We start from the raw sequence: 16,205 nt of genomic DNA on the forward strand, positions 1-16,205 counted from the left end.
GCTCGAAACATTGACTGCCTCTCTGGCAAGGCTATTTTTAGCTCGAGAACATCTATTTATAACTCTGGCAGCCCCCTGGAGTCAATGAAAGGAGGACTGGAAAAAGCTGACGGCCGTTTGGAGCAGTACCTAACCCTGAGGGAGGTGGGGTACCCAGCAGGGGCCCTGGGGCCCGTGGAAGACTGCGAATCCCCCAGGCTCCCAGGGGTCAACTTGCCCAAGCGCTGAACAAGGCAGGTAGTGAGGCTAGATCTGGACCCTGGGGGCCGGCCTCCCCCCCTGCTCTCGACCACAGTCTGGTCCCCACCACACCAGGTCTCCTAGATGCTAGGCACCCCTGCTTCTGCCTCTGTGTCTCCCCCCTAGGCCAAGAGCTTTAGGCACTTGATGGGTTTGGGATGGGGCGGGTAGATGGGTGGCATGGGATTGTCTGCAGTTGGTCTCAGCCTATTGACAGCGATGCCATGGGCTAAGGATGCCCGCGGCCCCTGCTTGGGCCTGTCCTACTTGTAGACGCCCCCACAAGTAGGACACACATTTGATGGCACACATCACAGCAACGACCATCAGGGAACTTTGAATAAACAAGGTTAACTACCGGCCTGAAGGTACACAGTACGCCCAGGGTCACACAGAGAGGTCACCGGTAGAGAGAGACAGAGTGTGGGCCTGGGGTTCTCCTTGTATTGGGGTCGAGTGGGGGGTGCCTAGGGTTTCGTGGGTTCACTCTTTACTGCTGAATTAAGACATGAGTGGGAATGAAGGGAAGGGAAACACGGGGTCACACAAGGGGTCAGTTATCTAGGTCACCCAGGGCTTTCTGCATGGGGACCCTCATGGGTGAGGCGGCCTGGCTCCTTAGCTGTGTAGTTGGCATTGTGTTTATTCCACATGGGTGTCTTTGAAATGAATGCCTCAACAATCAAACGCTTAGTGTCAGGCACTAACTTTACAATCAAAAAAGCTAATTATCAGGCATTTACACTACAGGCGTGGGTGGATGGGTGAGTGGGTAGATAAATGAGTGGGTAGGTGAGTGGATGGGAGGGAGAGTGGATGGATGGATGGATGGATGGATGGATGGATGGATGGATGGATGGATGGGTGATTAAGGAGTGGATGGGTAAATAGGGGTATATGGATGGGTGGGTAGGGGGTAGAGGGATGGGTAAATGGGAGGAAGGCAGGGAGGGAGGGAAAGAAGGTGGGTGAGTAGTAACCTTCTATCACACACCTAGTGCACCTCTACTAGTCGGCCGTGTATTAAAGCTGTGTGCTTACCTCCATCCTCCCACTGGACCATAGGCATCCTGTCCTTGTTAAAGAAGGTGCCCAGTGAACGTTCAATGAATAAACCATAAACTACCAGTCTCGGAGCTGCACACCACTGTAGAGACTCAGTCAACCCTCTTCAAGGCCCAAGGAGGGGAACCAACTTCTCCAATGTCCCCCAGAGGCTCAGGGTCAGCCTCAGTGGCCCCTCAGGCCCCTTCTAGCTCAGACCCTGCTTCTGTGGATGGATCTGTCGAGGCACTCCTGAGGCTCAGAACTGATGGGGCTCAGAGCAGGGCAAGAGCGAAGAGGGCCGGTTCTCAGGAAGGCTGTGGGTGGTGGTTTGGCCTCCGGAGGCCAAGCTGTATGTGGAGAGGCTGGGGCATGTGTAGGGAGAGGGCAGAGGTGGGATTGTGCCCTGCTGGGAAGCTGACCACCTCTGGCCAAGGGATGGGAAGGGAGGCACGGCTCTGCGTGGCTCTGGACGGCAGGTAGGCTGGGGGTGGGGTTCATCTCTTCTGCAGAAAAGTGGTCCATCCTGAGCAGGGGAGAGGCCCCCCTGCCATCCAGGAGAAGCCATGGAGCCTTCGAGGTCTGAAGAATGGAAATGGGGAGTTGGTGTCCCGTTCTCCCAGAAAGGGAGGGGGCTGGGGGCTGGGCAGACAATTGGGGGTGGGGCTGACTCCCAGCAGGGCTTCTCGTGGGTGCCTAGCCCACCCAGTCAGTGGGGGCTCATCAGGCTGAGCCCCCGGAGAAACCTCATCATTTTTGGCAGGGGCAGGGGTGTCGAGACTACTAAAAGGCAGTCCCAGGACCTGCTTCTGGCCCAGGGGTTGGGGGTCTCCAGACATGGGGTCTTTTTGAAGGAGTGGTGGGGCCCTGATTATGTGATGATGGCTTTAGAAAGGGAGAAGGGGTCGGGGGCAAGAAGGAAGTGGCTCCCCCTGAGGACGGGACCAAAGCTGGTCTTGGGCAGAAGGGATGGAAAGAGGCTGCCAGAGGCGGCCAGTTCCCAAAGCAAGAGCTGGGGAGGGGGGGCGGGGAGGACAAATGAACTCCCCCCCACCCCACCCCAAAGACAGAAAAGCTGCGGGTCAGGGTAACGCCAGGGCCAGGCTTGGCCAATTCTAGGCAGGTCCCTGGGAGAGCTCCCTCCAGCCTTTCAAATCCGAGCCAGCTTTCAAACTTCCCGGCCTGGGGAACTGTGGGGGGGAAGGGCTGGGGAGGGGGAGGCCTCCAGGAGGCTGCGGCAGGTGGACCTCGGTTTCTCAGTCTCTGTGCAAACACCACATGTGAGACCAGAGCTGCGAAGGCCTTTCCTCAGGGTAGCCCAGCAGGGCAACTCTGGGAACCGAGGGAAAGCTGCCCCTTTCCCCGTCCCTGCCTTGAATTAAGCGGGGTACCCCGCCCACCCGCCGCAGCACGTGCGCTCCCGGGACTCCTCGCCGGCGCCCCAGCCCCAACCAGGGCGCTCTACCCGCTTGCACACCTGGGGCCTCCGCGGGGGCCCAGCAGGGCAGGTGACTGTCCCGGATGGCGGTGTTGGCACCATGGGCATCCGGGCGGGCGGAAGCCAGACTCAGCCTGACGCAATTGGCGGACGTAGCTATAAATAGCCAAGGAGAGCTTGAAATAGAAGTGGGGGGAAGGGAGAGGGTGGGTGGTGAGGGGCCGGAGTCCTGGAGAGCGGCGGGAGGAGAAAGGGCCTGAGCGCCAGACACCAAGGGAGGAAACAAAGCCCCATTTTAGAGCGCGCCCGTCCAGTGGGTGTTCACACCCGGAAACATTTGGGGAAGCAGGGTGAAGTCCAGTCAGCCCAATGCCCACGTTGGCGGGGGAGGGCGGGGTGGGGGTGGGGGGTCTGGGACAGGATGGCGACCAGTGCCGGCCACAGCTCACAGCCTGGCTCTCGGCCTTCGGCTCCCAGGTGACCTGAGGGCAGAGCCGCCCCTCCTCCCGATGTCTCCCAGGACCGGCAGAAATGAGATTTCGTTCCTCTGCCCCTTCCCCAGTCAAGCCCCTGGCGCTGGAGACCCCTCCAACACCCCCCCACACACTCCACAGGGACCTGGCATCAAGGGAAACTAGGCCTGGCAGGAAGGAGGCTCCGCCCCCTGCACCTTTACCTGCACCGTCTACCAGAAACTCCCTGGCTCACCTGCCCCAGGACACACTGCAGCTTACGGGGGTCCCACGTATCTCGGGCTCTGGACATCTAGGCCAATACTGGGCAACCACAGGCCTGCAGGACTAAGACCCCACGTGGGCCCAGAGGTGGAAGAGAGAACCCCAGGGCTCCCTCCCTGAGTATCTACCCTCCAACCCCCGCCCCTGCAAGTGATTTGAGACGTAGTTTCAGACCTCACTCTCTCTGCGGTTCCCCCACCCAGGCGCCAATCCCCCTGCTCCTGGCCTCTGCTGGTGGTCTGCCGTGGGGAGCTGGGCGGCAGGCGTTAGGGCAGATCAAGAACAAGGGGATGGCGCGGGAGCAGATGATAAGGCCCTTCCCCGTGAGTCAACCCTAACAGGAAACTCCAGGAAGGGCAGGATTTGGGGTCGAAGGACGGGGTGGGGGAGGGTACGGTCGGGGGCCTCACCTCACCCAGCCGGTGGCTGGCTGCCCTGCTCCTCCCCGAGGGGAAGGATGCGGCTGCACCGCCAGTGGGGGGACCGTGGGCGCGGCCCCACCGGCAAGGGCGGGGCTGTCCCGCTGGGCGGTGACGTCAGCCCAGGTGTAGGGGCGCCCAGAGCCTCTTGGCTGGGGCGGGAGCAGCCGGCCTCTGGGCCCTCCGGAAGGGCCCCCATCACACTCCGGCCCCTGGGATCCCCCTCCTGGGAGCCCAGACCCCACCCTACCGGCGCGCACAGCCGGGCCAGCCCCGGGCTCCCAGGACCGGGAGGCTGGGTGTGGTGGGTGCGCCGCGCGCTCGCGCTGAGCTCACGCCGGGAAGGCCGCGCCCACTCCCGGACGCCGCCAGCCGGGCCCGCCACGGCGTCCTTCATCCTCAAAGCGCCGGGGCCCCTGGGCTCCCGCCCCTCCGCGCGCCCCGGGCCGCGAGTGGAGGGGGGCGCGGTGAGCACCTGCTTCGCGCCAAGCCCGAGGGCATCGCGCCCCCGCCCCCGGTCCGGCCCCAGGTGGGCAAACACCTGCCGGGCGGGGACGAGGCGAGCGCCCTTCCCGGCGTCCCGGGCCGAGCCACACGAGAGTAGGCCTGCCCGCTCAGGGGGCGCGCTGTGAGCTCCTCTCCGGCCTCGGGCTCCCACCTCGCGCTCCCGGAGCCGGGAGAGCAGCCCGGCAGCGCCACCTGCTGCCCGCGCCCGGGGAGGGGCGGCCGGTTCGCGGGCCGGGACCCGCAGCCTCCGCACATCCCGGGGGCCCTGCAGGCTGGGAGGGAAGCGTGGCTTGGGAGTTCGGGTCTTCAGCGGTCTCCAGCGCCACGGCACCCTGCCCCACCCTCCTTCTGAGGCCTTGCCCTTGGCCCATCTGCAGCCTCAACTGCCCACAGCCTCCACCTGCTCCGGGCCTCCCAGCCCCACCGCCACACCCTCAGAGACACATCTGCAGTCAACAGCCACAGCTGTGTCTCCAGCCAGATTTCATCCTTGGCCTTCAGACCCGGAAAGGCCCAGATGCTGGGTGCCACCTACAGTCTAGCTGGCATCTCGGCTCCCTCCCCCGCCCCTTGCCCACACCCCCTCACCTCCCTTCCCCGCCCTCACCCCACGGCCCTCCAGTAAGCAGCACTGGCTGTGGCTCTCGACTCTCTCACTGCAGCCCCACTCGCTGCACCCCCCATCTGGATGGTGATGCCCGCGTCCAGGCCTCCAGTCTCCGGTCTCCTCCATCGGCCCCACGCGCACTCGCCTCCACTGAGCGGCCTACAAAGCACCCTCCTTCTGCCCGTCCTTCTCTCTCCCTGGAAGGTGCCCCTGCCCTGGTCTGCAAGTGAGCTCCATGCTCGTCCATGGCTCCCCCAGTCTTAGGTGCAGGGCCTCACTCAAATCCCCCCCATTGCTGAGCAGATATACACACTTGTCCCCCTCCGTTGGGGGTCTGCCTCTGCCCCCACTGCCCATCAGGGCCTGGCACTGAGAGTCCCTGGTCTCTGCCTTCATCTTCACGTGACATTCTCCCGTGTGTGTGTCTGTGTCCAAATATCCCGCTTATAAGGACACCAGTCATATTGGACTAGGGCCCACCCTCATGACCTTATCTTAACTAATTTCATTTGGGAAGACCCTATTTCCAAGTAAGGTCACACTCCGGGGCACTGGGGGTCAGGACTTTGACGTATCATTTTGGGCGGGACACAGTGCAGCCCATGGCGCGGGCGTCAGCAGGTAGACGCGCACACTTCAGGACGACCAGGAAGCCCCTCAGACCTTGCTCACGGCACTGCTCAGCAACTGCTCTGGGAACAAGGCTTTATGGCCGCAGAGCCGGCCTCCCCTGCTGACTAACTGGGGTCTTCACAGACCAGGGCAGGCACCAGGTTGATCAGGAAAAGCCACTAGGGGCCGTCTGGTCCAGGGCTCCTCATCCGGCTTGCCATTCAGGATCCCCTTCGAATACAGATCCCTGGGCTCCACCCAGACCTACAGAGTCAGACCCTAAGGAGGGGACAGGGCCCAGGCATCTGTATTCCCGAAGTTTCTCCAGGGAGCCTGCGGCGCCTGCAGACTAGGAGATCTAGCATTTGGAGACCCCCGATCTCGTAGCCCCCTCCCATTGGATGGAGAAGGGTGAGCCAAAGCTGGCTCGCGGCAGGGCCGGGAGGAGGGCCCAGTCTCCTGGCTCTTTCCTGGGCCTGGTCCTTTCACTGCTACCAGCCAGGGGCCATGGCTTAGGGGTCCTTAGCCTGTCCTGCCCCAGCCAACCCAGGGACTCGAGCTGGGGAAGGCTGGATGGAACAGGGCAGAGGCTGGGGGGGAGGGGAGAGGCCAGGGGTCGCCGGCATTAAGCATTAGCACGGCCCCTGGCCGGTGGTAAGTGCCCGGGAAGTAATCCCAGGTGACAGTGATTCCTGGTGTCTCTGTGGATACCTGGCCCTGAGCACCAGTGCCCACCCCCTCAGGGCCTAAGCCAAATGCCCCACAGAGGGGGCAGGGGGAGGGGCACTGGAGCCTGAAGCTCTCCCAAGGCAGCTCAGCCCTCCTGCCACTGCCAGACAGAAGGGCCGCTGAGCGGGCTGCTCCCACGGGTGACCTCCTCCACCGTTCTCAAGTCCCAGGGAGGAGAGCCCCTCTGTGAGGCAGAATGTAGTGGGAAGACGGTGGGCTTAGGAACAGATGGTTCTGGAATCCCAGCTCTCCACTTGCTCACTGGGGGACCTTGGACAAGTTCCTGTCCCTCTAGGAGCCCTGGTCTCCTTCCTGCAATCACTGCCCAGGAGGGCGTGAGGCTGAAGTGAAGAAGTGTGAGTAGGGCAGCCAGCCTGGCAGCGCGGGTCTGCAGGAGGGCATTCTCTGCAGCATTGGCTGAAGGCTTGGAAGGGCCGATGCCTTGGGAGGGGAGCGAGGAGACTGGGAGCCACCGACCTGGCAGCTCCCAGGGGATTGGCTTTCTGAGGTGCCTTCCCCAAAGCAGACCCCCCAGGCTTCTCTGAGACAAGCAATGCTGACCGTCTGCACCATGAGGCTGGCCCTCTCTGCTGCCCTGGTGCTGCTGTCGTTCACCCTCAGCCTCACTGGGGACTGTCCCACACACGAGAACCAGCTCAGGAGGCGAGAGGGAGCCACTGTTCTCCAGCCCCCGAGGTGTAGGAGGAAGTGTATCCTTCTGGCCAGGCAGCCCGGCACTGGGAAGGATGCTCTGAACCTCTGACTGGCCACGTCCCCCACTGGCTGTCGGACACAAGGGAAGGCAGCCGGAGGCGGGCCCTCTGCCCACAGTATGGGCGGTGAGTGGGCCATGGGATGGACAGACAGGGTCAGGCCAGAGACAGTGAAAGAGAAGGAGGACCCAGCAGGGCTCGGCTTGTGCCCGGGGTCACTGTTGAGAGTCAGCTTTCTCCGCGAAGACTTGTCATGTGGTTACTGTTACCCTGGAAGCCTCATCCTCTGCCCCACAATGGAGGACAACTGCCTCTGGAGGATTCCTGCAGGTCCTGCCTTCAGGGGGTCCCCAGTCTACAGCAAAGCATAATTGGGAAAACCAAGCCCCTCGTTTCCCTGCCCAGGAACTCCCTGCTGGCACACAGCTCCAGGCGCCCCTCTGGGCAGAATCTGGGCAGAAGGCAGGCGGCTGGTGGAAAGGACAAGGTTGAGGGTTGGCGTCTGCATCAGTGTCCTGTGGCTGCTGTAACAAAGGACCACAAACTGAGTGGCCTACGACAACAGAAGTTTGTTGTCTCACCGTTCTGGAGGCCGGAAACCAAAATCTTTGGTGTCAGTGGGGCTGGTTCCTTCTGAGGGCTTTGAGGGAAGGCTCTGGCCCATGCCTCTCCTTGGCCTGTGTCTCTTCACACCATCTTCCCTCTGTGATCAAATCGCCCCTTTTTATAAGGACACTGTTGGACTAGGTGCCCACGCTATTCCATTACGACCTTATCTTAACTAATTCAATCTGCAATTTCTCCATTTCCAAATAAGGTCCCATTCTGAGGTACTGGGGGGTTATGACTTCAACATACCTCTTTTGAGGGGTTAGGGGGGCACAATTCAACCTGTAACACCCAGAACTCGTTGTCCCCATCGTTGGCGTCATCATTCTCCAGAGTGCTTACCAATGCCTAAAGTATTATACGTCTTGATTTTTTTCATTGACTGTGTCCTCCCACTGGTCTGTAAGCTCTAAGGGGGTTACTGCTTGTCCGTCTTGTCTGCCGTTGCATTCCGAGCACCTACGGAGGGCCTGGCACATGGTTGGCACGCAATACTTATTTGCCAAGTGGATGGATGAATGGAAAGAAGGGCTAAGTGGAAAACCCTGCAGTTCCACCTCCCTGCCAAAGTAGTAGACCACAAGCAGAACTGAATCTCCAGAGAAGTCACAGAGGTTGGTGCCACCACCAGAGAACTGCAAGGTGCAGAGGTCCTGTCACGTTCCAGTTTCACTCACACGTGTTGTCTGTGCAGGAGATGGAGGCCTGTCGGTGACTGACAGTGGGTTATTGCAAGTTTAAGGCCATGATGATTCCAGCTACAGCTGTCCTTCCAGATGTGGTATCCTTCCTGGAGCCAGTCAGTACAACAGTCCCCACCCTACCCCCACACACCAAGAGTACCAGGGGCAGTGAGCTGTCCTCTGCCAGGGTTAGGGGTGCACCTCCACCATCGCACTGCAGGGTCACATCAGCGCTTACGCCCTCCACCATGGTTTTGTCCACGCAGAGTCTGATTATGTCAGGATGCCACACCGTTCCATCATATGGACGATGTCCCGTTGATAGGCTGCAGAGCCCAGGACTTAGTGACATTCTAGACACTAAAATAACACACATGGTTGCCAAAGGGATAGATCTCATGAAAATTTAGGAACTTGCCACACCTAGGTGAAAATTTGGAGGTTCAGTAATCTGGGAATGTCAAGACATCCCCTCCAAAGTGAAGGACACCTTGAGCACCTCAACACTAGGAAGAACACACGCATTTTGATGGATATATCAATCAGACAATTGTCTTTATCTTCAAGTAACAGAAACTGGAAAGAACGGCGACTTGAGATTTTTTCAATTAAAGAAGTCCAGAGGTAGGAAGTTCAGGACTGCTGTGGAGGTTCCAGAGTTTCAGCAGGAACTCAAATTCTTTCCATATTTCTGCTCTGCCATCATTAGCGTGCCTCATGGCCCCACGTGGCTGCAGAAGCTCTAGCCGTCATTTTCCTATTATTGGCAGGAACTAGGAGACTGGGCCAGGTTGGGGTGGGGAGGAAAGACAAAAAGGATTTCCTGGAAGCCACCCAACAACTTCCACTTCCATCTCATTGGCCAGCCTGTCTACATGGGAAGCTGGGAAAAAGAAGGAGGAGGAGGAAGAGAAGGAAGGGAGAAGAAAAGGATATGAACATTGGGCAGATAACTTATCATCTCTGACCAGTGCCCACTGAGTGTGCTATTCTTATCTAGTTGGCAAGAGACCTGAGGGTTTGCCAGTTTTGAATGTGCTCCAAACTGAGGAGAAGATTTAGCTGAGGCTGCAGTACAAGCAGTTCTACCAGTTGGCACCTATGACTCAATGGATCCAGTGGTGCTTGGTGGAGATTGTGGAGCTCTAGTGGGTGAACGAGATAGGAGGGCCCCAGGGTCTTGGAGCAAAGCCACATCCTCTTACGAAATAAATCATGATTCTTTGAGATGCGAGTTTTGACTTGCCACTGGGCTCCACTTCAGACCGTACATAAGACCACGGGACATCTCATGACTATGTGATCTGAATGGCCCATTATGGACTGGGTGACACAGAGCCATAAAGTGGGGTGTACCCAGCAGTAAACCACCATCGGGGGAAGGGGGATGGACCTTCAGCACAGGTAAGTAGCCTGAGCAGGGGGGTCACACTCCCAATACGCTGAGTCATAGCTCCCTGCTTCCCCATCTTCAGCCTACATCTGTGACCTTATGAAGTTTCTTAGGGCACTATTACTCCCATTCCACTAATAAAGAACCTGAGTCACAGGGACATTAAACAACTTCTCCATGTCACCCAGCCAGTAAGTGGACGAGCAGGGACCCGAAGCCCAGACTACCGCGGGGACGTGGGATGGGGGGGTGGGGGGGCGGGTCGCGGGGCAGGAAGATGGATGCAACCTGGGGGGTGGCCCGAAGCTCGGGTAACAGTTTAGGGAAGATTACAGCAGCTGGAGGCAGGCAGGGTCCCCAGGGGCTCATATTCCTCGGGAAGGATGGTCTGGGTCACTGTCCTAGGTAGAGATGCAACCTGCAGAGTGGCCGGCCACAGGCAAAGTCCTAACTATCTACCCTGGCCACTTGTGCAGCTGTGGAGACGAAGGCCCTGGCCCATATCTGCGTGCTTTTCCTCCCTGAGATGGGACATGCGACAGGACTTCCCCTCATCCCTCTGTCTTTCCTCATTATTCCATCTCAGGTGGCTGGTGGTCAAGTGTGCAATTTTCCCCCACAAGCTTCATGATCAGCAAGGCACCAGAGGGAGAGAGGCAACCTCCGCCCAGCTGGCAGCAGCTGATGAGACTCAGGTGGGGCCGTAGGGTGGGGCGGGACCAGGGCCAAGGGCAGCGGCACTGGGCGGGGAGGGGGGGACGCAGCGTGTCATCCGTCCCAAGCGTCCCATGTGTCCCAAGCACCGTCTCCTCCATTCTTGATCTCAGCCAGCGGCTTCCACCACCGATGTGGTCCCTGGACAGGCGCCCGTCCCTCTGGGCATCTGCCCTGTAGGGCAGCCAAAGCCCAGCGCCTGCCCCAGGCTCTCTCCTTCCTTGGGGAAGGAGCCGCCCCACAGACCTCTGTTTGTCTCGTTGACTGTCCCCGCGTCCAGGGCCCCATGGCTGCCAGGAGGCTGGATGGAGGGGTGTCACCTGCTGGTCTCCGCCGCCGGGACGGGCAGAGAGTGGGGCTCAGGTCACGGGAGAGGCCGCTGGGATGCGAGGGCGCGGGACTCAGAGGGTCTCGCTCCCCTGGCCGAGCCGGGAGCGCCCAACACCGTGCCGGTCCTGTCCCCGAAAACTTCCCCTGCGGCCAGCTGACGGCTCAGCCTGACGTGAGAAGCTTCCTGAGCCTGGAGAGAAGCCAGTGGCCGAGGGGACCCGAGGAGGGGGGAGGGGCTGCGGCGTTCTGGCGACATCGGGCGGCCAGGGCGTAGGGGGCAGTATGGCGAGCAGGGGGACAGCGAGATGGGAGGGGACATCCCGGACGTGGGGAGACATCCCGGGTGTGAGGGGACATTCCGGGGTGTGAGGGGACAGTGAGGTGTGAGGGGACAGCGGGGTGTGAGGGGACAACCCGGGGTGTGAGGGGACAGCGGCGTGTGGGGGGACATCCCGGGGTGTCAGGGGACATCCCCGCGCAGGCTCCAGGCGGTGGTGGGGGTGGGGGACGGGCAGGGCTGTAGGGGCGGCAGGGGCGGCCCGGACTACATTTCCCAGCAGGCGGCGCGCTGCGCATCACTTCCGGCGGCGCCCGCGGCGCGCGTGTGGGAGTGAGCGAGCGAGTGTTTACTTCCGGCCGCCGCCGCCGCAAGCTAAGGGCCGAGAGAGTCGGGCGGCGGGCGCGGCGGTCCCCGCGTAGCCATGGACTGGCTCATGGGGTGAGTCGGGCGGCGGGGTGGCGGGGCTGGCGGGCCGGGCCGCGGGAGGGGCTGCGGGGCGCGCCGCGGGCGGCACCGGTCAAGGGCGTCGGGCCGGGCGGCGCGGGCCGGGCCGGCGAGGGGCGTCCCCGGGTTGGGCGCGGGGCCGGGGCTCCCCGGAGCGGGGTCGGGGCCGCGCCGGGAGCGGGGCCGCGTCCGGCCTGCAGTCGGCGCCCGCGCGGAGCGTCGCGTCCCGGGAGCCGGCCCCGGGCAGGCGGCCACACCTCGCCGCTGGGTGTCGGGCGGCGGGGGAGGTCGGACGGAGGCTGCTCTCGCCGGTCGCCGCGGCGAACTTGCTTCGGGAAGAGATAACTTCGACGCCGGCAGAGAACAGCCCCTTAAAAAACGAGGGAAAAGAAGCAAAACAACCCAACTCTGCCAACGTCCGCCGGGGCGAGGTCGGCGGGGCCGGGGTGCGATCGGCGTCTCCGCGGGCGGCCGCCGCAGGGCGGGGTAGGAAGGAAGCATCAGCACCGGAGCCTGAGCTGGGCTCTCCCTCTCGTCGGCGTGTGTGTTGGGCTTGCTGGAAGTTAGATAAACGTATAAAACATCACGTCGTCTTCAACAAGTTATTCTACCTAAAGCCATCACTTTTTTCTTTTCTTTTTTTCTTTCTCTTTTTTTTTTTTTTTTTTACTTTTTGAGGATCGAGAAGGGCTGGCACTTTTCACCCAGTAGCGTGGTCCTCCATCCGATCTGTGCCCAGGTCTGGTTTGTATAGCACCCTTCTGGAGTTAGGTTAGTTACTCCGGGAGCTTGGGGTGGGAGTGAGGGAGTGGTTGCTGTGTCCTTGGCCTCGACCGGTGGAAGGGCTTGTCTACACACTGAAGTCCGGGAAGGGAGGTGAAAGGTCCGATGTACGTTTCGTGTCAGTGTCTGTCAGGCCCTTTCGCGGTGTAGGCAGAGTGGAGGGTGCTGTCGGCATAATCAGGGACATGAATGAGACCCATCCTTCCCGGCAGGTTGGGTGGAGTTTAGTGAAGGGGGAGACCAGGGGGAGACCAGACAGCGTGAAGGATGAATAAAGAGGCCAAAGAGTTGCTGAGTGTGACGGGGTAGACCTGGAGCCAGAGCGCAGGGCTCAGGGCGGCATGTGGGTGATGCAGGCGGGCAGCCGCGGGGCAGGGCCGCTCACCTGGCTTCTTGCCGTCCCAGCCCCACTGCTTGTTAGCTGTGTGACTCTAGGTGGTTACTTCTTCTCCAGACCTGCTTTTAAAAAGTCATCTGTAAAGTGGAAATCATGGTCCTTGGAGCGTGGTGTTGTGGAGGGGTCCACTAAAGCGTTTACCACAGTGCCTGGCATTGGGGGATGTTGGTTACTGTTAGTAAGGAGAGATGTTTGTAGGAGGCCTTCGTAACCCACGGGCACCAAGAGTTGAGGGCAGACAGCTGTGTTTGCTTTATTTTGAACCATAGATGCTTGCTTTCTGTGTTTATCAGGAGGGATAGCTTTGGCGGCTACCTGGCCTCCCGTGAGTCGGTTTCGGGGGAGTAGGCTATTGATTGGCTGAGTTGAATTAACAGGGTCGGAGGGACCAGCCCGATCAGCTGGGTTGCCGAGGGGGCAGCTGATTGTATTTTGTCTGTGTGTGGTTATTATGTGCTCATGTCCATAAGAAGCAGGTACTCTGTGCCTGGAAACTGACCAACAGTCAGTTTTTTTAACTGCCTGAGGTCTGTGCTTTATGGACTTTATTGTCATCATTGTGAACAACCAGAAATTTACCACAGCTAGGCTTAGAAGGGTCTGATTCTCGAGGCGCTTGTCAGGACTGTCTAGGTAAGATCAGCGGAGCACTTACCTCCCCATGGCAGGGAGGCTGGGCGCAGTGTTGGAGGAAGACAGCTTTGAAAGGGACGGGCTTGGAGCTGCTGCTTCTGTGGTCTCTGGGGAGGGAAGGAGCATTCGCTGCCGACTGGCTGTAAAGTAGGCAGTTCTGAAAGGGAACTAGAGATCTCCAAAGAAGGGTTAGGGTGGAGTTTGCTTATCTTCGTGCATGTGTTTTTAAACTTGGTGGATTGCATATCAGACTTGGTGAAGCATGAATTCTTTAACATTTCCTTAACTATGAACACCCCCCCTTAAAAAAAGAAAGTGGAACAATCTCAGTAGTCAAGTTCTGATCTTCTCGAGAGCGTGTTTCCAGGGTGGTGTCTGAGGATGCTAGAGCTGGGAGGGCCCGGGTGTCCCTCTGTCCCTCCCACAAGTTTACTGAGCATCTGCTGTGAAGTATGAGGATGCAGAGGCCTGGACTTCACAGCTGCAGAGGGAGTGAGCAGCAGAGACCCCAGCTCTCCCCCTCTGGTCCACCTGCCACTCCACCGGGCCCCTCGTGTGAGGAGAGCCCACCGGCGGCCCGTGAAGGGCCTGGCTCCTGCCCGACGCCCTTTACATGCTTAGTGCTGGGACTTCAGTTAATCCTTTAGCCAGGTTTCAGCCTGGAAGAGTTGAGGAAATGTGTGGTTTTTTACTGTTTCTTGATATTTTTATTAATTCACATCATTCAGTGTCAACCGGTTTGTTTGGAATAGAGTTCTCATGTTCTTAATGTTTTTTGTTCTTTTTAAAGAAGTTTCTTTGCATTTGTTCGTCACGGGGGACAAAGTATGGACTCAGCTGTAGTGGCAAACGGTGCGCCCTCCTCCTCCTCTTCTCACCACTGTCATGACCAGAAGAGCGGTTTCCAGATGTTCGAGTGAAACCACACCTTCCCTGTCACTGAAAGGGCCTTGCTGAGTAATGCTGGCAGCCTTATCTTCAGCTCTCCCTGCCGTGTGTGAGGAAAGGGAGGCGTGCAGGAAACCTGCTCGGGGAAGCTAGAAAGAAAGCCAGCATGTTACAGCTTGCTGCCGGACTTTGCTGGGGCTCATTTGCAGGAGAGTTTTGCGACGGGCAGCTTGTATCCGTCTTACTGTACGTTTCCTCTGCTTGGCATTGAGCACCAAGGTGCGTGGTAATTTTTTTCCTCTCTTTTTACAAACGTAACTTCTAACTTGAAAAGGGTTGTGCTTCTTGTGTAGGTCACCTCTGGGGTCCTTGGCTCTACCCATTCTGGACAGCAGCTGACAGGGTGGCACCCTTGCCCAGAGCAGAAGCTGCATGAGCTGGGGCAGCGAGGGAGCCACCCGCAGAGCGAGGTAGTTTGGGGAGAACTTTTGTCCTGTCCTCAACTGGCAGTGGCAGGCATCTGTGAGCGGACGATAGGCGTGCGGTTTACATTTTACCCGACAAAGCTGGGTCCAGAAGCTTCCCAGCGAGCATCTGGGAATATAGAAGAGGAAACGCACTTGATCCGCTTCTGACTGGTGGGGGCCTACGGGGTGAAGTTTGCAGGGACCTGCCCGCCCGCGCCCTCTAGCCCAGCCCGCACCCTGCGAGCCCTTTGCTGGGGCCGCTCGGGCCTTGACGTCAGCACCTCCTTTCCTCCCCGGGGGCAGATTGAGGTGGGGTGAGGCGCAGGGTAGGGCTTCCTGGCTCTGGCCAGAGGAGACAGGCCTCCTGGCCTGGCGATTCACTCCGCAGGGCGGTGGAGTTGGCGCTCTTGGGCAGTGCCCAGGGTGTGCTACGCGGTCGGGGGCTTTCGGGCCTGATGGGTCTGCCGGCAGGAATCTTGCGCTCAGGTGAAGGGGATCCAGCCCCGTGGATGCCACCTCTGCGGGCATTTGAACCGGGTGTTGATGACTTTCCCTTGGCACTTGGCCTCTGGGGAGGGCGTCGCGGTGGCTGGCAGTCAAATCCCATATGAAGGCACCCAGGCTGAGCTTGCTCGATTCTCTAGGGTTTTGGGTTTTTTTTTTAACAGCCTCGTTGAGGTATAATTTACCTACCATGAAGTTTACTTGCTTTAAGTGTACAATTAAGTAATTTTTAGTAAAATTACAGAGTTGTGTGACCATCACCGCAGTTTAGTTTGAGAATGTTGCCCTCACCCCCGAAAGAAACCTCGTGTTCAGTGGCTCCCCGTTCCCTCCCTGACCCTAGGCAGTCACTGATTTACTTGCCATCTCTACAGATTTGCCTGTTCTGGGCATTTCGTATGGAAATGGAATGGAATCACAACACGTGGTCTTCTGTGACCGGTTCACTTAGCTTAATGTCGTGAAAGTTCATCGGTGGTGTTGCTGGTGTCAGCTGTCCTTTCTGTTGCCAAATGATATTCCACGGTGTGGAGATACGCATGTGTTGCCTCTCCACTGACACCTGGATTGTTCCTGCGTTTTGCTGATCCTGAAAGATGCTGCTGTGGCCCAGCCTCTTCTAGCCGTGAGCCGGACCACTTCCTGCCGGGGGGCCTCCAGTCCCGACTGCGTCCACCGTCTGTCCTGGGCCAGACCCTGAGCTCAGGATCAGAGTGTCCCCGACGGAGAAGACACTCTGTGCTCTGTCAGGCTGGTGCAGGAGGAGCAAATGATGCGGGGCGGCAGAGGACAGGCCAGGAGGGCGGCTTGGGAGGGTGCATAGGAGTTTTCCAAGTAGAAAGGAGGAAAGGTCGCAGCCCAGGAAGGAGGAACGGCATGTGCAAAGGCATAGAGGCACGAGCAGAAAAACTGCGGCCGGTGGGCCCTGGAACCTGTGGTTGCAGGGGCACGTGCAGGAGCAGCTGCTTTCCAGGCAGGCGGTCACTGTGGCCTGGGTGTGTGGCAGTGCTTGCCTGGGGCTAGGGTGCGTTCAG

The 16,205-nt window shown here is 59.4% G+C and overlaps 1 protein-coding gene across 2 annotated transcripts in view; it reads left to right on the plus strand.

Annotated features, from left to right (window-relative positions):
- Window positions 1-11,389: 11,389 nt before the first annotated feature.
- MOB2 (MOB kinase activator 2) overlaps window positions 11,390-16,205 on the plus strand; it is a 53,863-nt gene continuing 49,047 nt past the window's right edge. Inside the window, exon 1 of one of the 2 annotated variants that reach the window (XM_068555118.1) lies at window positions 11,390-11,493. In XM_068555118.1, coding sequence (XP_068411219.1) covers window positions 11,477-11,493 — 17 coding nt within the window. In that variant the 5' untranslated portion in view covers window positions 11,390-11,476. Of the gene's footprint in view, window positions 11,494-11,876; window positions 11,931-16,205 lie in introns of those variants that run through there. The other variant, XM_068555119.1, reaches the window with a different exon arrangement.

Source organism: Eschrichtius robustus, chromosome 11 (assembly GCF_028021215.1).
Source record: "Eschrichtius robustus isolate mEscRob2 chromosome 11, mEscRob2.pri, whole genome shotgun sequence".
NCBI classification, from domain to species: domain Eukaryota; kingdom Metazoa; phylum Chordata; class Mammalia; order Artiodactyla; family Eschrichtiidae; genus Eschrichtius; species Eschrichtius robustus.